This window comes from Panicum virgatum, chromosome 2K (genome assembly GCF_016808335.1).
Source record: "Panicum virgatum strain AP13 chromosome 2K, P.virgatum_v5, whole genome shotgun sequence".
In the NCBI taxonomy this organism is placed as follows: domain Eukaryota; kingdom Viridiplantae; phylum Streptophyta; class Magnoliopsida; order Poales; family Poaceae; genus Panicum; species Panicum virgatum.
The window spans coordinates 55,687,338-55,708,279 of NC_053137.1; the positions used below are offsets into that span (position 1 = coordinate 55,687,338).

The 20,942-nt window shown below is 44.9% G+C and overlaps 6 protein-coding genes across 11 annotated transcripts; 5 read left to right on the forward strand and 1 right to left on the reverse strand.

The window, feature by feature from the left end:
- Positions 1 to 348: 348 nt before the first annotated feature.
- Positions 349 to 3,185, reverse strand: LOC120687086. The gene is made up of 3 exons (XM_039969152.1): positions 2,877 to 3,185; positions 1,254 to 1,526; positions 349 to 742 (listed from the first exon to the last, which is right to left on the reverse strand). The coding sequence occupies exons 1-3, from the start codon at positions 3,114 to 3,116 to the stop codon at positions 629 to 631; spliced, it is 627 nt and encodes a 208-aa protein (XP_039825086.1). The 5' UTR covers positions 3,117 to 3,185; the 3' UTR covers positions 349 to 628.
- Positions 3,186 to 3,288: 103 nt separating this feature from the next.
- LOC120687043 (RCC1 domain-containing protein RUG3, mitochondrial-like) lies at positions 3,289 to 6,770 on the forward strand. Its single transcript, XM_039969149.1, has 6 exons — positions 3,289 to 3,809; positions 4,029 to 4,168; positions 4,320 to 4,514; positions 4,972 to 5,100; positions 5,305 to 5,460; positions 6,066 to 6,770. The coding sequence occupies exons 1-6, from the start codon at positions 3,334 to 3,336 to the stop codon at positions 6,266 to 6,268; spliced, it is 1,299 nt and encodes a 432-aa protein (XP_039825083.1). The 5' UTR covers positions 3,289 to 3,333; the 3' UTR covers positions 6,269 to 6,770.
- A 157-nt stretch (positions 6,771 to 6,927) lies between these two features.
- On the forward strand, positions 6,928 to 8,701 carry LOC120687102 (dihydroneopterin aldolase 1-like). Of its 3 annotated transcripts, XM_039969155.1 has the most exons (4): positions 6,938 to 7,074; positions 7,548 to 7,754; positions 7,882 to 8,086; positions 8,211 to 8,701. In XM_039969155.1, exons 2-4 carry the CDS (start codon positions 7,565 to 7,567, stop codon positions 8,419 to 8,421), a joined length of 606 nt encoding a protein of 201 aa, XP_039825089.1. In that variant the 5' UTR covers positions 6,938 to 7,074; positions 7,548 to 7,564; the 3' UTR covers positions 8,422 to 8,701. The 3 variants fall into 3 exon arrangements, with proteins under 3 accessions (XP_039825091.1, XP_039825089.1, XP_039825090.1); XM_039969157.1 differs by lacking the exon at positions 7,548 to 7,754 and having other exon boundaries at positions 6,928 to 7,074; XM_039969156.1 differs by lacking the exon at positions 6,938 to 7,074 and having other exon boundaries at positions 7,478 to 7,754.
- A 277-nt stretch (positions 8,702 to 8,978) lies between these two features.
- LOC120687060 (putative ALA-interacting subunit 4) lies at positions 8,979 to 11,979 on the forward strand. Of its 2 annotated transcripts, XM_039969151.1 has the most exons (9): positions 8,979 to 9,126; positions 9,283 to 9,420; positions 9,736 to 9,794; positions 9,901 to 9,975; positions 10,068 to 10,184; positions 10,287 to 10,357; positions 10,450 to 10,747; positions 10,879 to 11,168; positions 11,309 to 11,979. In XM_039969151.1, the coding sequence occupies exons 2-9, from the start codon at positions 9,333 to 9,335 to the stop codon at positions 11,361 to 11,363; spliced, it is 1,053 nt and encodes a 350-aa protein (XP_039825085.1). In that variant the 5' UTR covers positions 8,979 to 9,126; positions 9,283 to 9,332; the 3' UTR covers positions 11,364 to 11,979. The 2 variants fall into 2 exon arrangements, with proteins under 2 accessions (XP_039825085.1, XP_039825084.1); XM_039969150.1 differs by lacking the exon at positions 8,979 to 9,126 and having other exon boundaries at positions 9,133 to 9,420.
- A 1,249-nt stretch (positions 11,980 to 13,228) lies between these two features.
- Positions 13,229 to 16,217, forward strand: LOC120695483 (mitochondrial amidoxime reducing component 2-like; the record flags this gene model as incomplete). Its single annotated transcript, XM_039978719.1, has 4 exons — positions 13,229 to 13,415; positions 13,517 to 13,605; positions 14,275 to 14,339; positions 14,516 to 16,217. Coding segments are annotated over 4 exons (510 nt in total), but the record flags the coding sequence as incomplete, so codon positions are not given.
- A 489-nt stretch (positions 16,218 to 16,706) lies between these two features.
- LOC120687186 (ALA-interacting subunit 5-like) lies at positions 16,707 to 20,893 on the forward strand. 3 transcript variants are annotated; one of them, XM_039969183.1, is made up of 10 exons: positions 16,707 to 18,155; positions 18,353 to 18,525; positions 18,711 to 18,812; positions 19,108 to 19,166; positions 19,287 to 19,361; positions 19,455 to 19,571; positions 19,687 to 19,757; positions 19,830 to 20,130; positions 20,225 to 20,520; positions 20,674 to 20,893. In XM_039969183.1, the coding sequence occupies exons 3-10, from the start codon at positions 18,719 to 18,721 to the stop codon at positions 20,708 to 20,710; spliced, it is 1,050 nt and encodes a 349-aa protein (XP_039825117.1). In that variant the 5' UTR covers positions 16,707 to 18,155; positions 18,353 to 18,525; positions 18,711 to 18,718; the 3' UTR covers positions 20,711 to 20,893. The 3 variants fall into 3 exon arrangements, with proteins under 3 accessions (XP_039825117.1, XP_039825111.1, XP_039825125.1); XM_039969177.1 differs by having other exon boundaries at positions 16,707 to 17,181; positions 17,512 to 18,525; XM_039969191.1 differs by having other exon boundaries at positions 16,707 to 18,525.
- Positions 20,894 to 20,942: the final 49 nt, after the last annotated feature.

Genomic DNA, 20,942 nt, shown 5'->3' on the forward strand with positions numbered 1-20,942 from the left:
TCCAAATTAGAAGTCATTCCAAAAATCTTAGAGAGTCCAAGTTTTTTAAGTTTGACCAAATTTATATGACAAGATAATAATATTTATGAATTATGATACAAATTAAGTATCATTAGATTCTTTGTTAGCTATATTTTCATAGTGCACCTATTTGATGTCATAAATTTTTATATTTCTCTCTATAATTTTGGTCAAACTTTAAGATGGTTTGACTCTCTGTACGTGCTTACGAATGATTTATTCAGAAAATAGATCTCTGTACGATATCATCCCAGAGAAATGCAATTTCGCAAGTCCAACCTACCTATTGTCAGGATAACACTCACTTTTGCATTGAGGCAGAAAGTATACAATCGATCGACAGCGACAAAGTTGTTCCTTGGCTAGGTCAACTTCTTCGGGGTAACAAAATGATAAATTTTATATATAATACATGAGACTGGATTCAAAGAAAGCAAGGCACAATGAGACTAGCCACTGTGGTTTTCTACTCCTGTGAGAACTAACAAGCACTTTGCCTCTTCCAAAATTACATGTGTGAATACAGTAATACAATGACAGAGAAAAGGCACCATAAGAAAGATGCACCAAGTGAGCTTAAAGCTCCAAATCAGTTTTATCATCTGTGCTAGAACCTCGGAGGACTCGTTGGGATTCTTGCAGCCCCCTGCATAAGATTTGTACGCCGTTTCCGATAATATACAAATGGGCCGCTTACTAGCAACATCCCAGCCATTATTACCTGCAAAAGAATGGATCTTTTTATTGGATTCTCATTGACAAATGAAGATTAAAAAGAACACAAGCCATCAATAGGATGTGAAATTTTAGTGCCGAAGGAACAAGCATGTGCTAGACGGGTTAAACACATGCTTTGCATTTTCAGGGCACACAGACTGTCCTTTTACTGGGATCCTTCAATTTTGCAAGTCTTTGCAATTTATATAAAATTTATAGATATCTACTGTTGCAAACTGAGAAGAAAGGTTTAGTGTGCGAGCTCTTATTTAAGGATGGGATGCAGAGGCCAGTTTTGCAAATACGATATATGCAGAGCTGTTTCTCAATTTATTAACACTATTTCACAATTTTTTTCCACCTGCTTTCTCACTGCCTGTTCTTCACTTATTTTTTTTCTCTGCGTTATTAGCATTAGTAGAAAAGTTACACTACAGCAAACAAAAAAAAAACATGACAGACAGCCCTGCAATCTCTGTACTAGTAAAAGAGAATTTTTGCAATTTTAATAATACCTCAAAACCAAGAAAAGATAACTTCTCTTCACCCTCCAATGGCACACAACTCCTGTAAGTAGTATAATGCTTTGGGCCACCTGATGTGGGTTTTGTGCCACCTGATGTGGATTTTGTGCCACCTGATTTGGATTTCGTGTCACCTGATGTGGATGCATCATCCAATATCTTCCTCTGCTTGCTCGTGTTTCCTTCTTTTGTACCATTTTGCGCTTGTACACATTTCAAGGGCAGGCGGTAGCCAGTTTCGCTACAGCTGTACTTTTCATCATTCTGAAAAAAAATGATATGTTACTGTCAGGACAGTATGATGGGAAAAAACTCACGCTACCATTTCAGTTGCCGACACTAAAATGGTTGTAAACTGTAATCTGAACCCAGGCTTGATATCTGCTAAATGTCAACTCAATTAAAAAGATACAAAAAGGAGCAGCTTTAGATCTGTTGTTGCTAGTGCGGCAAGCGAGGAGATTCTGACTGTCTCCCACAATGCGCATATGTTTATCCAACTGAAGTTTCCTAGGGAAAAAATATCAACATATGCTTACTGATCATGGAAAATTCATCTCTATTCTGAGCAAATCATGTTCCATCATAAAAAAAAATACCGATGTAAAAGTAGGCTACCATTTTTTTTACAGATAAGACGAAAAATCAGCCTCACTAAGCACCCAAAGGAATCTAGGTTCGAAAAAATTATGGGACATTACTAAGGTCATATACTTTCAATGCAAATCAATGTTCAATCTGTAATATCTTTTCTGAAAATCAAATAACTTTCACAGGAAGATTGTTTTGGCAATAAAACAAACGAAATAATTTATATGAGAGAGTATAAGCACTTATCTAATCCTATAGAAGTAGAAAAAGTTTGTAATCTATGACATCTAGAAAAGGGCAGCATAAAAGTATCTAGGCATCTAGCTATATAACAGTTCCAAGCGAACAGGCCTCTAGCGGAAAGACCAGTGTTGTCAATAATTTTACCAATGAAGCATAATTAGCAATATCAATATTATCCTTACATATCTACCTCGCCCATATAACCTGAGGCCTGAAGCGAAGTTGTACATTAATAAGTCAAATAAATCCGTAAATCACTTAACCTAATTGTCATTGTGTAAATTATTCAATTACTAATGAGAATAACTAAACATCACTAGATAATTAAAGCCTTCTCCGTGCTACCTTATTTTGTGTTCATCTTTGTGGATGCTACCTCAATAGGGCGAGACACTCTGCAGTAAATTGCGTCCTAACTACGACCTGATCTTAATCAATAATCACTGCCTGGAAACAAATTACTAGGTAAACTAGATGGAAGTACCCAAAAGAACATACATTTGTAGCAAATAGTGGTCCTATTTTTCAGTTAACATCAAGCAAGATCTGAACTTTTCGGAACTTTTCATGGCAAACTTATATAACTCTAACCCAGGAACACGAATCACATAAGCCACATTAAAAACAGAACAAGGAGATATCCGCGATCCCCAGGTCATATTGGAACGACGAAATCTAACACAATCTTCTTGCGTCACCTAACAAGATCGATTTTTTCCCAATGCGAAATCCCGATAGAATGTGTTCCGTTGGGCACAGAAGAAGAGAGAATCGCCCAACCTTCTCAGAGTACTGGCAGGGGATGCAGGGCCCCGAGGGCGTGCACTGGTAGGAGGCGTTCCCCTGTGCCTCCACGAAGCCGAGCAGCGACCTCCGCGCTCCGTTGGCGCTCGATGCGGCGGCCGCCGCCGCCGCCGCTGCGATCGCCGGGGGAATCCAGCATAGGGCAGCCACGGCGACGAGGAGCAGAAGCAGAAGCCGCCACCGCCAGGAGGTCGCCGCCGTTGTCTTGTTCGCCATGGCTTCCGCGGCTGCCAGCTGCTCTCGCCGACCTCCCTTGGTGCGGTGGCAAAGGGAAGAGGTTGGACGCGCCCGTTAACCTGATAGTTTTAAACGGGCACTAGGAAATTAACGGGTTCCCACCCGTAAACCCGATTCCATATTAGTAGTCGTGTCCTCCCCTCCGCAACTCCGCTTCGTCTCTCACAGGCCCAACGCGCCGCCGCCGCCGCCGGCCATGTTCCGCCGCTTCCTCCCACACCGCCGCCTCTTCTCCACCTCGTCAGCCTCGAATGCCACTCCGACCCTCTACTCTAACGGAACCACCCCATTCTCTCTCCTCTCGTGGGGCCGTGGCGCGTCCGGCCAGCTCGGCGGCGGCAAGGAGGAGCGCCGCCTCTACCCGTCGCCCGTCGCCCACCTCCTTCTCCCCGATTCAGACCCGCGACTCGCGCCCACCCCCGGACGCCTCCCTTCCGAGGGGGAGACGTCTGGCTTGGAGGTGGGGATCTCCTGCGGGCTCTTCCACTCCGCGCTCCTCGTGGAAGGAGGCGCCTGGGTGTGGGGCAAGGGCGACGGCGGCCGCCTCGGCCTCGGTGACGAGTCGTCCGCTTTCGTTCCCCGACACAACCCCAATCTCCGGGACCTCCGCCTCCTCGCGCTAGGCGGCATCCATTCCGCGGCGCTGACCACCGCCGGTGACGTCTTCACCTGGTGAGGAAACTGCCACATTGCTGATTTGAAAACTGCTCTTCAAAATTTTAGTACTCCTGCCCTAAAATAGTTCTCTGCTCTCAAAAAAAAAACTTCTCCGTTTAGATGTCTAACTAGTGGAAACTAAATGTATTATTACTCCATGAACGAATTGTGCGAAGAATGCATTGCATTTGATCGATGTGGCTGCTGCATCACTCAGTTTTCTGTAGTCTGCAGGGGTTATGGTGGATTTGGAGCTCTGGGGCACTATGTATACCATAGAGAGCTTTTGCCAAGGCAAGTGAAAGGCCCTTGGGAAGGGAAGATAAGGCACATTGCTACAAGTGGTGCGCATACTGCAGCAATTACTGACTCAGGTCGGTCTGATTCACTCTCAATGCTGAACTATAGTCTTGGATCATCCAATACCATCCTTTGCAATCAGATGGCAGTAATGTCATGCCATTCTGGCCTCTTGCTGCAATTGAAACTTCTCATCTTTGATAATTGCTTGCACTTTGTTAACAGGTGAACTTTACACCTGGGGTCGTGATGAAGGTGATGGAAGGCTGGGGCTTGGGAGTGGAGGTGGTCCAGGTGAAGCTGGCTCCCTCAGTGTTCCTTCCAAGGTGAATTCATTGCCTGTTCCAGTTGCTGCTGTAGCTTGTGGTGGTTTCTTCACAATGGCGCTGACTTCAGACGGGCAACTATGGAGTTGGGGAGGTTAGGCTGTGACTAAACATCATCTAACAACTCATACTGTCATACACATTACTGATATTTATTGTTTTTCTCTGGATGGCATAGCAGTGGTCAGTGTTTGTTAGCATATCCAGACCCTTCATTTCATTGTCAGACATAGACCAGATGACTTTGTTCTTTGGTATCGCCTCCAAAGAGCAGTTAAGCTGCTTTCATTTGGCCACCCTGTAAATGGACCCATTAAGGTGTCAAATTAATGTTAGCATTGACAACACATTCCTGAATGAATGTGCATCCATTCCTTCTCCAATTGCCATATGCTAGAATCTGCACTTTTTTATTCTGTTCTTTCAAGTTAGATGGCAAAGGAATGCATCCATTCATTTTCTACTGTAGGAGAACTTATTATATTTGAGTTTTGGTTGCACCTCTCATTTAGTGATGTGCTGAATAATTACATATTGTTTATCATTTCCAGCAAATTCAAACTTCGAACTGGGTAGAGGAAGCAATTTCAGTGATTGGAGACCACAGCTTGTCCCTAGTCTGAAAAATATCCATGTAATCCAAGTAGCATGTGGTGGATATCATTCTCTAGCTTTGACTGGTAAGTTATTAGAACCTGCAGAGTCTCAGCTTTCATGAACTTTTCTTAGAACTTACAGGCACAAATATAAATCCCGATGTATTTAAAAAGAGATTTATTTCAGCTGTATTAACTATTAATCTCAAAGTGCAGTTGTAGCAACACATTGGCTGCTGCACCATATCATTATTATGAAATATCTCACCACTGTTAAACTGTTTACAGATGAAGGTGAAGTTCTATCTTGGGGGCATGGTGGGCATGGACAACTTGGACATCCAACCCTTCAAAACCATAGAGTCCCACTTGCCATCAAAGCTTTATCTGAGGAGCGAATTGTCTATATAGCCTGTGGAGGATCGACCTCTGCTGCTATATCAGGTGAAATCTAGATAATTTTTCTCTTAGTTCACTACCCCATTGCTCTACTGGTTACTCTTGACATGTTCTTGGTCTCACTTACCTATTGTTTGTTATTTAGCCGACTAAAAATATTCTACAAAAGAAAATCTTGGTCTAGAAAAGCTAATAGATGTCTCTTCTGATGATCAGCAGACAATGTCAGAAGATACACCACCACTTGGTTACATGTAAACTAAATTAGATTCTGTATTTGGAATTTGATTCTAGAGATTAAAAATGGTATGATGTTGAAGAAACTATGTCTGTATATTGGTAACACACCCTGTAATTTAGATACAACAGATGAAGTCTCTTTCATGTCAGTTTGTTCTATCTTTTAGTATATTATGTTTAAGAAGTCCTAGTGCTTACTCTAGAGTACAGGCTGCTCAATTCTATTCTGATTCCCAGACATATTGCAGCGTAAAGGTACACTTCTTTGTGGCATGGGGTTAGTTTAGTTTGTGGATCTTGGGCTGCTTTGCTTTATTGTACTTCAACATCATGCTTCCTATAAGGTATATGCGGGTAATCAAATTTCCTCACTATAAGCAATTCACCTGAACTTCTGTTTGCCTGGGCAGAGAAAGGTGACTTGTACATGTGGGGAAATGCAAGAGACTGCCAGTTAGGCGTCCCTGGTCTACCAGAAGTTCAGCCACTCCCTGTCAAGGTCAATTTCCTCAGAGACGGTGATGAAGATTTGGGACCTCCTCATGTCATCTCTGTTGCAATTGGAGCCTCTCATGCCATGTGCTTGGTCTCCACGCAACAAATCGAGAAATAACGCATCTGGGGTTTCTGCTTTGTAAAGCCTCTCATGTTTCGACACTCTTAGATCCAAGTTCATTCCAGAGATGATCCTGTTCTCTTCCGGTTCAATTCCGCTGAGCCTGTTGGTGGAAGCTAGAAAGTCCTGCTGAGTTAAGTTTGACAACAGCCAGATACAATAAAAGCCTGCCCCATGCGGATAAAACCAGAGGAAAGGCTCTCTGGCTGGCTTGTGTCCAGCTAAGACAACTGTAGTTGATTCAAATTCTTAAATTTTAGCACTGAAAGTTATATGGGTAGATGTTGTTCTAGGTCCTGTAGCACTGTGACACGAGGGATGATATACTGTGAAAAGCATGAATGTACAACATGTGCCCTTGTGAGTTCTGACCAAAGATTCATAGATTCTGTTTCTAGTTGAGATGGCCAGAAGTTGCTGTTCAATGAACCAACCACTGTTTAATACAGAGTTGCTGTCATTCATTTTAATACAGAGTTGTTGCCTGGTTTTCTTGCCATTCAGTTTAATACAGAGTTGTTGCCTAGTTTTCTTGCCATTCAGTTTAATACAGAGTTGTTGCCTAATCGTCATCTCCATGCAATATCATTACACACCACACCAGAGCCACATGCAGATTTGCAGAATATTGCCACCACAATATGCAGAAGATAAGATCTTCGGACGAACGAGAAAAATGTGTAGACGCTGGCAGTGTGTGGCAGCGCCTTGAGATTCTCCTCCTGCTTGCTGCCTGGGCGAGCGGAGGCGCCATTTGTCCTGTCTTCGCCCAGCCTTTTGCCGGCGACGAGCGCATCCTCCAGGTATGCCCGCCCCTTCTCTTTCCTTTTGCTGTGCGAGACGGAGCACCCCGAACCCTAACAAAACTATTTGTATTCGGATCTGAACCCAGTTACAATATACTCGTATTACCTACTAAGGGTCTATTTAGATGAAACGCAAAAACTTTTTGTGTTGGAATCTTGCTGATTTGAAGTACTAAATGAAGTTTATTTACAAAACTTTTTGCACAGATGGGTTGTAAATCGCGAGACCAATCTAATGATGCTAATTAATTCATGATTAATCAATAATTAGCGGATGGTTACTGTAGCATCAATGTTGCAAAACATAAATTAAGTAGGCTCATTAGATTCGTCTCGCGATTTACAGCCCATCTATGCAAAAAGTTTTGTAAATAGACTTTATTTAGTACTCCATGCATGTGTCGAAACATTCGATGTGACGGTTTTTTTTTGCGTTTACCGGGTTTACGGGGTGGGATTTCGTTTGCAAGAATTATCGGGTACACCCATGTCTTATGCTGTGTCGGCCCCTGCCTTGTGGGCGCGTCAGACTGCACATCTGCCCAAGTGCGCAAATTCAGGGGTAGCCTGTGCCCCTTCCTTGCCGTCACACAGCCACCTCCCCAATTTAGTTTGGTTCACAGGGCGTCCTTCAGCTCCCAAGTCCCAACACAGCCGATTGACAAGAGGCGCTGCAGGTTAGAAAGATCAGAGCCTTTGTGGTTCTGCTGACTTCCTCCGCCGACATTTTCAATCGTCTAGACAACTTAAACATAATCATCTGCGAGTGCTGCCACAATGAATTTTTCTTCTTCTATGTTTTAGGTCCTCTTATGGCTGAAAGGGAGTTGATTGGCAAGGATAAGCTTGTGCTTAGAGATTTGCAGTTTCACGGATTCCATGGAGTGAAACAAGAAGAAAAGACACTGGGCCAAAAGTTCGCTGTAGACGCCGATGCTTGGATGGATCTGAGCATTGCTGGTGAAACTGACAGCATATATGATACAGTTAGTTACACAGATATTTACAGGTAACCACTAACCACGTTTGTGTATGTATGATCAGCGACTTGAGAGTTTGATTCTATTGACATTCTCTTTCCTGACTTGTGCCTTCATGTTAGCAAAGTCCTGATCTGTGTCCATGCTCCGCAGAATTGTCAAGGATGTGGTTGAAGGACCATCTCAGAATCTTTTGGAGTCAGTGGCTCACAGGATTGCAAGTGCCACATTGCTCAAGTTCTCTCAAATATCTGCTGTACGGGTTGAAGTTAAGAAACCTCATGTTGCTGTACAAGGAATTGTCGACTATTTAGGTGTTGAGATAGTTAGGTATAGAAAGGACATGGCAGGAATTTCACCATGAGCTCCACTGCACTAGCATACTGAGGATGGCATGTTCTTGTTCAATCTGTCAATGGCGTCTCTGACTGCTCAACATTGTGTTCCTTCAGATGTATATACTGCAACAATTTGTACTGAATGTTGCTCTCAGAAGCTGTTCGGCTCAAAATTGATCTAGTTTTATTGGAATTGAAGTAGGCAATTAAGTTTTTTCTAGCCAAAGCTTGGATGGAGATGAAATTCCGGCATTGGAATACTTATTATTAGCTCGGTTGATATTTTCCATATTGCACTTTCCTTTCCTGATGTATGGTCTGTGCCTCTGTGGTTCTGTAAATTTTGTACCTTCTTCTGTTCCACTCTATCAAAACTATGAGCGAATTGCCGAATTGGAGCTGTTGTGTGGGACCCATGTAATAAGCTCAAATTTATTTTATGACAGTAGAAATATCAATGGCAACAAAACTTTCTTGTACTTATGAAACCTCCATGAAACTTCTTGCATTGGGATTCCTTGGCTGTTGCGCGTTGGCTGTGATACCTATGAAGTGCCTCCAGCAATGTTCCGTTGGCTAGTTCCCCTCTTTTATTGAATACAGATACACAGACTGAGCCAATAATATCCTGTGGAAACCACCAAAGTCTTCTGAAGCAGGAGGAAAGTCACGTGGACGGTTGGGTTAGGTGATCCTTACCTTTCTGGTTCCTCAGAGGCTCTCAAGGACAGGTTGCCTCTCCATCCTTTTAGTTCCTTGCTTCGTCTCTACTCCTAATCTTGATTAATGCCTTGCCTCTTTTTTGTACTCTCCTGCTGAAGCTTTCTGAAACCACTACATCACCATTTGTTTCTATCTAACATTTTGGGAGCACTGAGCTCTTCCAGCTTGCAGGGACGGAGTCTTCATCAAGGCTCTTTCTTCACCACAGGCAGCAATGGCGCCGGCAAATGGTGATGCTGCCGGACCAAGCTCCAGCCAGGATGGCTTGGTAGCCACCATGAAGAAGCGCAACAAGCCTCAGTGTAATCTCTCCTCATATAAAGAAGGGAAATTCTGTATTTTTATCTCCATCCGGAATTGTTGTAATTTGAGGACTGGGATTTTGCTCCCACGAACAGGATGTAGGAGCCTACCTTGTTTTCTTACAGATTGTCACCAAATACGGACTTGATGTACTGCAAACTGGAAAACTGCCTTTCTGTTTCCAGGATTAGAGGATCGTGAATTTGTATTCATAAAGCTAGAAGTAGCCTAAAAGTAATTTATTTAATGGTGTTATCTTAGTTGTTTAAATTTGAAACAAGTACTTATCTCAGTATATTCTGTTGATTTTGAAGATCATCCGTTTACTCAGCAGCAGCTTCCAGCTTGCAAGCCTATACTGGCGCCTCAGACAGTAAGTTCAATTGTCTAGTCATTGTACCTTATCTTTTAGTTCTTTCTCAACATGGTTTGGAAATTCAATATGTGATGATTATGTCTAACTAACTCCGAGTGATCAGGTTATCCCTGTACTTTTGTTTGTGGGCATAGTTTTTATCCCGATTGGCCTTGGTTGCATTGCTGCATCAAATAGGGTAAGTTTGAGCTGTGATGCACATTATATAATCTGTACTCTGAACCTGGTTCTCAAAAATCAAATTTGGTTTAACTTACTGCTTTTAAATAGGTTGTTGAAGTGATCTATCAATATGAAACTTCATGTGTACCACGATACATGATTGACAACAAAATTGCCTATATCCAAAATCCTTCTATAGATAAGACCTGCACAAGGATTCTCAAGGTAAACTGTTATCATCTGAAAGTAAAAAAAAGACTTGAAACATTTTCTGTTCTCAGTTGAAAGGGAGTTTTAATAGGATGGCAGACTACCCTTTGAATGTAGGTTCCTAAGGATATGAAGCAACCAATCTACATATATTATCAACTCGACAAGTTTTACCAGAACCATAGAAGGTAAAAACGTGGCTGCTATTTTTACTGACAAGGGAAGCTTTGTTGATCTTAGACAATTAGTATATTGAAGAAAAATATATTGGGAAGCACAGGTATCTGACGAGCCGCAGCGATGAACAGTTGAGAAGTCCTAATGAGGTCAACAACAGACAGTCATGCAAACCTGAAGCTACTGAGCATGGAAGCCCCGTCGTCCCCTGCGGACTCGTAGCTTGGAGCCTGTTCAACGACACGTACAGCTTCGCTCGTGGCAATGAGGTGCTGATGGTTCACAAGCGAGGCATTTCATGGAGGAGCGAAAGGGAGGACATTTTTGGGAAGCAGGTGTTTCCGAGGAATTTTCAGAATGGGACTCTGATTGGTGGGGGCACGCTTGACCCAAGAATACCTGTAAGTTCTGTGGGACTCAACAAAGACTTCCTTAACTTTTGGAGTTTTAGTCCTAACTTTCAGTATTTGCAAAGCCCTGATTCATATTTTGTGAGTTGTAATTACCTACATTTATATACAAACTTGAACAGCTGAGCAGGCAGGAAGACCTGATCGTCTGGATGCGAACCGCGGCGCTGCCAACGTTCCGGAAGCTGTACGGGAGGATCGAGGCGGACCTCCACGCCGACGAGCTGATCACGGTGACTCTGCAGAACAACTACAACACGTACAGCTTCGGCGGGAAGAAGACGCTGGTGCTGTCGACCGCCGGCGTGCTGGGAGGCAAGAACGACTTCCTCGGCCGCGGGTACGTGGTCGTCGGCCTCGCCTGCCTCGCGCTGGCGATGCTCCTGACGCTGCTCTGCCTCGCCTCCCCACTGTGAGTGGCCTGCTGCTGAGCCGCTGCCGAACCGCAGCACCATTGATTTTTCTGCGCACGAGTTGTTGTTCAGAGGCTCTTCTGATCTGACCACAGCTCGTAGCTGCATTTGGACTGATGGAAATGGGCTTTGGTTGCAGGAGAGAGGAGCATCTTGCGCTGCGGTACCCTCTGTCCGGCAGACCTGCACGATAGATGACCACGCATGCCTGATTCATGTAGTGTTCATGTACAGATTGAAGCCGTTTCTTTTTCAGGCTTGGATTCGGTTGGCGGTTCCTTGCAAGGATCGAAAGAAGAACAGCAGCTACAGACAGAGCTGCGTCGTGTATATATGCATCCGACAGGATTGAAATTGATTTGCTTCCGGTATATTCAGACATGTTGGTTGTAGGGGTGGGTATCAAGCTGGCTCAGCTCGGCTCGGCTCGGCTCGTTAGTAGCTTAAGTCAGCTCGGCTCGTTAGTAGCTCACGAGCTGGAGGGGCCCCGCATGAGGCATGAGCTCGCGCTGCCGGGGCCCGGGGTCCAATGCCCATGGTGAAGCACAAATTTTAGCAAAATTCAGAATATACAACAACCAAAAGAATGAAATTCCCAGTCCGAGAAGAGATGGATCTTGTGCATGTTCACACCACACGAGCTGAATCTGACAAAAAAAGAATCTTCCGTTGGATCTTGCGAGTGAAACAAGAACAAAGATTGAGCAGATTCAGATGCATCAATCAAGCAGTACACGGATTCAATCAACACATGTTTTGTGTTTCGAGAGACAGAGAGAGGGAAAAAATATACTACTGAATTGCTGTCTCGTTACCGATCTCGCCGTGTATCTCTCGTGTATGGCATTTGTTGGGCTGGTGCTTTCGCACGTGCTTGTTAGTAGGACCATTCGGATGGTGGTCTACTTATTTAATTACTGACCGTTTTTAATTAATCTCACACAGTTCGTCAGGAATGACGCCGAACCTGACAAGAGGTTGTCACTGGCTGCTATGAACCCGACCTGCCCATTGACTCATCAGTTTTAAAAAGTGGACGCATTGGCCTTTGCCGCCACCGCACAGTTGCTATGCGTGCCGCCCAAACAAGTAGGACTAGCTGCGACTGCGAGTCCACGACACGATATGGCACGTAGGCACAGACCCAACAATTGGCTTCCTGCGCTACCTATCTACATACATATCACACTGTGAGCTAGTTCCTCGCATCCTCGTCTCCTCGATCTGCCTCTGCCTGCGTGCACCACCTCGACCGCCTCTCTGCGGCTGCAAGCAGCCCATGGCCATGGAGAAGGCTGCTTCCTTCCTCTCCTCCCTCGTCGGCGGCGCCGGAGGGTCGCCGGAGCCGGCGGCCACGGTGCGGTCCATCACCGTATACCCCCTCAAGTCCTGCAGGGGCATCTCCGTGCCCCAGGCCACCGTCACCTCTACTGCGCATCAATACATTAAGAAGAAAAGGGGGTAAAGAGCCCCAAAACACCTTGCCCGTTCGAGATGGCCATGGTCTCCTCCGGCCTCCATTGCCACTAGCTGATCTGGTACGGTCACGGACACTGATCCTGGCGCGCGCAGGCTTCAGGTGGGATCGGCAGTGGATGGTGGTGAACACCAAAGGCCGGGCAGTGACGCAGAGGGTGGAGCCCAGCCTCGCGCTCGTCGAGGCCGACATGCCGCCGGAGGCCTTCGCCGCCGAGGAGGACTGGCAGCCGGCGCCAGGCTCCCACATGGGTATTCTCCGATCCTTGTTCAGTTTCCTTTTCAGGGGCCGCTTTTATGTGCATTCGAACCACTTCATTTTGCAGTTATCAGAGCGCCAGGAATGGACCCTCTGAAGATCCCTCTTGCTGCCGCCGAGCCAGGGGCGGAGCCAGGAAGCCATTTTTTTCATTGAGGGGGGGGCCAACCATACAAATTTAATCAAAATTTAATCAAAATTAAAATTTCCCTCTTGCTGCCGCCGAGCCAGGGGCGGAGCCAGGAAGCCATTTTTTTCATTGTAGGGGGGCCAACCATACAAATTTAATCAAAATTTAATCAAAATTAAAATTTCCAATGAAAATTTGGGGACCATAGGGGCGCCAGGCCCCTGCCCCCCCCCCGTCTCCGCCCCTGCGCCGAGCACGCCACGATCGACGGTGTCGGTGTATGGGATTGGTCCGGCTCCGCGCACGACGAAGGAACTGAGGCGGCCGAGTGGTTCTCCGCCTACCTAGGAAAGCCCAGCCGGCTGGTGCGCTTCAAAGAAGGTTCAGTCAGTCAATTCAGAAAGATCTGGTGCTTACACGGCCCGTCATTTCTGTCTCTGCTACTTATACAGAGAATGCTTGTCTTGCTGAATTTGTTACAGGTTCGGAAACTAGACCGACCGATCCCGACTATGCTCAAGGTTACAAGGTCATGTTCGCTGATGCCTTCCCGATTCTGATAGCCTCCCAGGTAGTGTTCAGATTCTTCAGAGGTTTGCCGGACAAATTATTTCTGCAAACGTTGCTGCAATAGTTCAATACTGGGTAAAGTCTAAATTACAACCTTATACTTGTCATGGTAGTCTAAATTACAACCTAAAACCACAAAACCAGGCAAAACACACCATGTACTCTTAAATCCGTCTAAAACACAACCTTGGGTGGTTTTGTGGCCGGTTTTCGCTGACGTGGCACCGTGGGGTGCTAGAAAACTAGCACGCACACTTCCCGAAAAAAGAATCTCACATGCATGAAGCACTAAATGAAGTCTATTTGCAAAACCTTTTTAGGGATGGGTGTAACTTTTCGCGACGAATCTAATGACGGTAATTAATCGATGATTTGCTACAGTGATGCTACAGTAACCATCCTCTAATCACGCAGTCAAAGGCCTCGTTAGATGCCTCGCACAGTATTAAACGAGATTCTTAAGAATCTGTACTGTGGTTGTTACTGTAACAGTGATGCTACAGTAACCAACGAGATTCATCTGTACCGGCTCGTTTAATACAGTGATGCTACAGTACCATCCTCTAATCGATGATTCATCTGTACCGGCTCCTTAAGAATACTGTGGTACTAACCTATCCTTAAGAATACACTGTATTAAGAATCTCGTTTAATACTGTGGTTGTTGCAGGGATCGTTGGATGCGCTAAACGAGATTCTTAAGGAGCCGGTACAGATGAATCGCTTCAGAGCAAAGTGAGCAGAAAAATCGCGTGCTAGTTTGTACTTTCTGAATTTCTTGCTTGGGTCATCTGCTGTGATTGATGACTACTAGTAAGGTTGCTTAGTGCAGTACTAACCTATCCTTGTCAAATTATAGCTGCTGTGCCTGTGCTCGCTTTCTTATGAAGCTAGCTGATATCTTTTGACAGTATTATAGTGGATGGATGCCATCCATACTCAGAGGATCTGTGGAAAACAGTGAAGACCAACTGGCTAACATTCATATGTGTCAGGTTACGCGACTGCTGCCAGGTAAAGATACTGATCAGTGATACTGTTATTATTTACTCCCCTGGAGTCTTTAGCATTCCTATCTGATCCATTTTTAACACTATAAATCCGTAAGTGATAAAGCATGTAGAGTGTTGCTTCTCATTTTGCTTCACGCGCTCCTGGTATGTGGCACTTAGCTTAATCATACTAGTACCATAATGGATGTAGCTCAAGACGTTAACCCGATATTCCTGTTGTTATGAATGTCGAACAGTGTATTTTTTTTAGACAAAAGGTTTCCCCGGCTTTATTACCAGAACAAAGCGTACAAAAGAGTTCAAGAGTGCTAGGACAGCGTACAGGGCGCACCCGCACAACTAGAAGGCTCAAAATCCGGGCCACTCATGACAGCAGCCGGCAAAGGAACGAACGACAGGACATCTACTTGCGGAAGCAAGGGCTCACCCCCTCCCTGATCCGCAGCGCTGGAGACCTGCTGGGACAGAGTAGACGGGACACTCCCAAACTTGATCCCTCCATAGCGCCCATGATCCTCGGCACTCTTGCTCCCAGCAGCTCTAGCTTCCCAATATAGTCCTCCATCACTGTACGCTTGTCGTCCTTGAGCAGTATCTTCCATCCCTCCAACATCCTTGCCACCGATCCAAGCACCGGTTCCACATCTCGCCAGCATTTTCCCTGAAAACATAAACCATTTCTTAGTTTCCATATAACCCAAAGAGCAGCTGCGCACACACAATTTAGGATTTCATTCTAAATTATATGAGATCACTTAATTCTTTCTTCATTTTCTTTTCATCATGAGATCAGCGACAATTATATGATTCAGGATTTTTTAAAAAATCTTATGTCCTGCATAGCAATAATTCAAGTAAGTTAACTGCTGATTGCGGCGATATTACAGCCTAATTTGCTATGGGCGTACTTTTTAGGAAACATAGAAACCAATAAATTTGAGAATAAGGTGTGCACCCTTTACTTTGCAAGACAACACAAAAGAAACCATTGCTCAGCTTCTTCGTTGACTGATTCAGGTTCCTAACGTTGATCAAGAAAATGCGACACCTGGCATCGAACCAAATGAAACTCTGAGGACATTTCGGTCTGGTGAAGTTCTGTGTCCAAGCCACAAAAATAAACGGCAGTCAATTATCTCTTGCAAACAATCTTCTCTTTGTTCCTCATCAGACAATTATGGGCATCTTATCTGTGACCTTATTACTTTAGCATGCTCAAGAAGCAGGTTTTATAATGGTGGCCTAATTCATTGAAGACTGACAATCCTTTTCTATCGATCGCTGTAGGTGTTCTTTGGCCAAAATCTAGTCTGCAAGGAATCCCTTTCAGCAAATGGCAAAGGAAGGATCATCAAGGTCGGCGACCCGGTCTATGTTCTGCAGTCATTCTCTTCTCATGATGAAGCTCCAGCCTGAATCTATTATGCAACAACTGCCTTCTGTTTGTTGTCATAATGTGTGTGCAAGGGACTACCAGCTAGATGGATAATTGTTGCTAGCAACACCTATGTATATCAGTATATTTCAAACAGAGTTCAGAAATTCAGAAACTGTCTGTGTGGTTGTCTGTCCGAAGTTCAGAAATTCAGTAACTGTGTGTGTGGTTCTGTCCAAAGTTCATACATTCTGAAATTCAGAATCTGTGTTGTATGCATGCAACGAGCTCAGTTCTTAAAACCTTTCATGGCATGCGAAAAATGCACGAATAGCAGGTGAGTGCCACAAACATACGATTTCAATCTCTAGTTTAAATCAAACTTCAAACATACGAGGATGATTCTTTTAATACCATCTTATTGCTAGTGGTTTTAGAACCTGGTGTCAGTGCCACGTGCTGGACTTGAAATTATCAAGTGAAAAGAAAAGACTCAACTACACAAGTCACTGCCTTTCTTCGCGCAGCGCCTGGAGCTCATGGGCTGGAGAGTCTCTCTCCTCTTCAAACGTTGGGAACAAGAATTACCTGCGACTGCGACCACATAAACCTCCAAAGATTTTTGCATATGACCCCCTGAATTGGATCGCGATCCAATAGTTTACATATAACCCCCTAATAGTTTACACATAACCCCTCAGTATAGTCCCTATTTTTGTTTTGCCACTGCTATCCTCGCCCCCCTGGCTCCGGCGAGGCGGCGGCGGCGGCGGCGGCGATGGCTGCCTCGTCGCTGCGAATGGACTTCCGCTCCTCGCATCTGCTCGCTTTGACCCTGCCCTCTTTCCTGCTGTATGCCCCCTGCCGCCCTGGTTCGACCCTCACTCTCGAGATGCTTAGCCGCAGTGCTTTGGCACGGAGATTTCTGCCAGGCGTCGGGTGAGGTTAACCGGCGCGGCGCATGTTCCATGGGCATTGCGTCAAAAGCTTCAGGCCATAGATGTCCTCGAAATTCTCTTTTCGGCGGCCTCCCGTCCCCATCCCGGGTGCTGCTGGCCTCTCCCTCGTTCTCACCGCGGCTGCCTCCGCCCTGCGCACTGCAGGCCTCCTCGTCGTCGCCGGGCTTCACCTGAACTTCCTGCTTGCTTTGAAGATCATCCATTTACTCAGACACCTTTCAGGATGCAATGTGAGTTCAATTTTCTTTTCCGCTTCAAGTTCATCATCATTTCTGCTTTTTCCCTTCCCGCGACATGAGTATGATATTCCAATACTCTGTGTTTGTGAGTTTAATTTTCAATCCGATTGGGTAAATCAGTATTTCAGACATTTTGTCCTTTTGATAGAATAACTTTTTTTTAGATTAAGGAAAAAGTTCTGGCCTCGAACATTCATGAGTGAATGTCTATAGCCAAAGTCTTACATCGGCAGCACTTAGGCTGCCATTGATAGAATAACTGGTTGCTTTCTAATTAGTTTGCTGAAGTGGTTGATCATTTGAAACTATAATGTGTACTAGGAAATCAAACATGCTGTAAAAAAGAAAGTGCTGCTGATATCCACAATAAGAAATGCACAAGGATGCTTAAGGTAAAAAGGAACAAAAAAAACTTGTCGTCTGAAAGTAATAAGGGAATCACTTTCTGCAATCGATTCATTGACAGGGTAAGTTTTCAAAAGCTTATATTACTTCATTTGTAGGTTCCTGAGGGTATAGGGAAGCCAATCTACATATATATTATTATTATTATTATCAACTTGACTAGTCATACTAAAACCATAAAAGGTAGCAACGTGTTCTGATATTTCATCTATCAATTTCTACGAAAGTTAGACTATTCTGAGCTTAAGAACATGCATTCGAAATGTGAGGACTTGTAGCGGTCAGCAGCAGAGAAACCCTAGAAGCTCAATAATAGGGAATATATTGCAAGCCTGAACATACTGCACAAGTGCACATGGAAACTCTGTGGAACAATAGCTTGGAGCCTGTTCCATGGCACATACAGCTTCACTCATGGGCCATTGCAATTAAATGCTGTGGGTGAACAAGCAAGACGTTTTATGGAATAGTGAAAGAGCACATTTGGCAAGTGTGTGTATGTAAAGAACTTTCAGAATGGAACTCTGATTGGTGGTGGAAGTCTTGCTCCAAGCAAACCTGTAAGTGTATATTGTTGAACTTGTCACTGGACTGGGATATCCTATATTTGATAGTCTGTCAAAAAGAGTTAACAGCCAGCAGCTCTAATTTTCATCATGCCAAAAGCTTCTGTGCTTCTTTTTTTTTGTAACTTGTAAGTTTCACGTTTCTGTTTCCAAGTTGAAAGGTGAGTAAACAGGATCACTTGATCACGTAGATGCAAAATGTGGCACTCCTGAACTTCTGGAAGCTCAGGTGGATTTCCCAGCAGAAGAGCTTATAACAGACAACTAGAACTGTGCCAATGTTGCTCTGTAGTGCTGCTGAGCATCACATGTGTACTCGGATCAATCCTTATCTTTCTTGTGTCCCAGACGCTCTGAAGGACAGGTTGTCTCTCTTTCCTTCTATAATTCTTTTCTTCATCTCTATTCCTAAGCCTGCTTGACACTTTCTCTCCTTTTTGTACTCTCCTGGTGAAGCTTTTCTGGAACTTCTACATCACCATTTCTTTATGTCTAAAACAAGCTCATCAAGCTTGGAGGACTGATTCATTGGACATTTTTCTTCACCAGGGACAACAATGCCGCCAGTGAATAGTGGTGCAGCTGGACCAAGCTCCACCTCCACCCAGGAAGGACCGGAAGCCACCACAAAGAAGTGCAACAAGCCTCAGTGTAAGTTTCCTCAGATAAATTAGAAGCAAAATTTTTATATTTCTGTCTGCAGCTTGAATTGTTCTCCTTAGCATCGACTGAGTCTAGAATTGGTTATGATATCTGTGATAGCTTTTGCAATTTTTTTCTTTGTTTGCAAAGGATCCTTTCTTTTCCTAAACTAAATTAGAGGAGGGTCATTTATGAAGCTAGAAGTAGCCTAAAGCAGTCTATTTAATGGGGGTACTTTGGTGTTACCTTTGTGGTTTAAACTTTGGATAAGTACTTACTGCTATCTTTTCTATTGATGTTGAAGATCGTCGGCTTACTCAGCAGCAGCTTCGAGCATGCAAACCTATAATTACTTTTCCCATTGTGAGTCAATGTTTTTCTGTTCACTTCATTACTTAGTTACATTACAAGTTCACAACACGAATATGGTTCAGGAATTCAATATGTGGTGGCTATCTGTAACTTGTGTTTGTGGGTGATCAGGCTATTGCTGTAATTGCGTCTGTGGGCATAATTTTTACTCTGATAGGTCTCGGATGCATCGCAATCTCAAATAAGGTATGTTTGTGCTATGATGTGCATCATATAGATCTGTAGTAGAGACCCAGCTCTTAAAATTCAAGTTTGGAGCGACTTTCTGCCTTGAAATAGGTTGTTGAAGTGGCGTATCGATATGAGACTGCATGTCTACCAGAAAACATGCATAACAATCCAGTTGCTTATATCCAAAACCCTTCACAAGATAAATCCTGCACAAGGGCGCTCAAGGTAAAGTTAAAGCAGTTGTCGAATGGAAGTAAAAAAGGACAGAAGGTTCTCTTCTGCTTTCAAATGACAGTGAAACCTTTCTTAATGATTAGGCTACATATTCTTGTCTTTACAGGTTCCTAAGGATATGAAGAAGCCAATTTATGTATATTATCAACTCGACAGGTTCTACCAGAACCACAGATGGTATAACGTGGGCTGATCACTTCTCCTGACGAATCCACACAGAAGCTAACTCGGCCGGGCTTTTCTCTTCAGGTACGCGAGGAGCCGTAGCGTCAGGCAGCTGAGGGACCCCAGGAGTGCCAAGGACACGGGGCGCTGCGAGCCTGAAGCAACCGCGAACGGAATCCCCATCGTCCCCTGCGGGCTCGTGGCGTGGAGCCTGTTCAACGACACCTACAGCTTCGCTCGCGGCGGCAACGAAACGCTGGCGGTGAACAAGCGAGGCATCTCGTGGAGGAGCGACAGGGACCACCTGTTCGGCAAGCATGTGTACCCGAGGAACTTTCAGAGCGGGGGACTGATCGGCGGCGGGACGCTTGATCCAAGCAAGCCTGTAAGTTCGTCCGGAATCTGTTCCTGGATCGGCAGGAGATCGAAAATATTTTTGGTTGCTTCATCTTGGGTGTTTGCCAACTCTCTACGTGCAGCTGAGCGAGCAGGAGGATCTGATGGTGTGGATGCGGACCGCGGCGCTGCCGAAGTTCAGGAAGCTGTACGGGAGGATCGAGGAGGACCTCCGCGCCGGCGAGGTGGTCACGGTGGCCGTGCAGAACAGGTACAACAGCTACAGCTTCGGCGGGAGGAAGGCGGTGGTGCTGTCGACCGCCGGCGCGCTGGGCGGCAAGAGCAGCTTCCTCGGGCGCGCGTACCTGGCCGGCGGCGCGGCGTGCCTCGGCCTGGCGCTGCTCCTCACGCTGCTCGGTCTCCTCGGCCCTGTCCCAGTGTGAGTGGCCGACTGATCGGCGATCGAGCAGTCGCTGCCTTGCTGGCTTGCTCTCAGCAGAAAGACGTTGCTCCATCGATCAGAGACAGATTCAGATTCCTCCCTGTTCGTCTAACTTCTGTGCTGATTGCGACTGCTTGGTTGTGTTTGCAGCGATGAGGAACCCCGGCTCAGGCCTGCACGACGATGATCGCGCTCCCAATCCAGTGCATAAGCGTCCTACGCTGATCGGCGATTTCTTCTTTTGGAGCTTTGGTTGGTAGCTGTGTTTGTAATCAAGAATAATGTACAGTCAGCAGTCACAGATGTAATCTGATGTCAGTTCCAGTTGTTTGACTTGAAATTATCTATAAAAAATCTTCTAGTAAAAGCAGAGAAGGATGAATAAATAATAAATAAATATGCTTGCCGCTGTACATGTC

Excerpts from the sequence above, each read along its gene's own strand:
- LOC120687086 (XM_039969152.1), bottom strand. The coding sequence starts at position 3,116 with ATGGCGAACAAGACAACGGCGGCGACCTCCTGGCGGTGGCGGCTTCTG. Across the intron at positions 1,527-2,876 it reads CCTGCCAGTACTCTGAGAAG|AATGATGAAAAGTACAGCTG; the intron begins GTTGGGCGATTC and ends ATTTTTTTTCAG. Across the intron at positions 743-1,253 it reads TATCTTTTCTTGGTTTTGAG|GTAATAATGGCTGGGATGTT; the intron begins GTATTATTAAAA and ends ATTCTTTTGCAG.
- LOC120687043 (XM_039969149.1), top strand. The coding sequence starts at position 3,334 with ATGTTCCGCCGCTTCCTCCCACACCGCCGCCTCTTCTCCACCTCGTCA. Across the intron at positions 4,515-4,971 it reads GCAACTATGGAGTTGGGGAG|CAAATTCAAACTTCGAACTG; the intron begins GTTAGGCTGTGA and ends TATCATTTCCAG. Across the intron at positions 5,101-5,304 it reads TCATTCTCTAGCTTTGACTG|ATGAAGGTGAAGTTCTATCT; the intron begins GTAAGTTATTAG and ends AACTGTTTACAG.
- LOC120687102 (XM_039969155.1), top strand. The coding sequence starts at position 7,565 with ATGTCTTATGCTGTGTCGGCCCCTGCCTTGTGGGCGCGTCAGACTGCA. Across the intron at positions 7,755-7,881 it reads ATTGACAAGAGGCGCTGCAG|GTCCTCTTATGGCTGAAAGG; the intron begins GTTAGAAAGATC and ends TCTATGTTTTAG. Across the intron at positions 8,087-8,210 it reads AGTTACACAGATATTTACAG|AATTGTCAAGGATGTGGTTG; the intron begins GTAACCACTAAC and ends CATGCTCCGCAG.
- LOC120687060 (XM_039969151.1), top strand. The coding sequence starts at position 9,333 with ATGGCGCCGGCAAATGGTGATGCTGCCGGACCAAGCTCCAGCCAGGAT. Across the intron at positions 9,795-9,900 it reads CTATACTGGCGCCTCAGACA|GTTATCCCTGTACTTTTGTT; the intron begins GTAAGTTCAATT and ends CCGAGTGATCAG. Across the intron at positions 9,976-10,067 it reads GCATTGCTGCATCAAATAGG|GTTGTTGAAGTGATCTATCA; the intron begins GTAAGTTTGAGC and ends GCTTTTAAATAG.
- LOC120687186 (XM_039969191.1), top strand. The coding sequence starts at position 18,719 with ATGCCGCCAGTGAATAGTGGTGCAGCTGGACCAAGCTCCACCTCCACC. Across the intron at positions 19,758-19,829 it reads TTCTACCAGAACCACAGATG|GTACGCGAGGAGCCGTAGCG; the intron begins GTATAACGTGGG and ends TTTTCTCTTCAG. Across the intron at positions 20,521-20,673 it reads CTCCTCGGCCCTGTCCCAGT|CGATGAGGAACCCCGGCTCA; the intron begins GTGAGTGGCCGA and ends TTGTGTTTGCAG.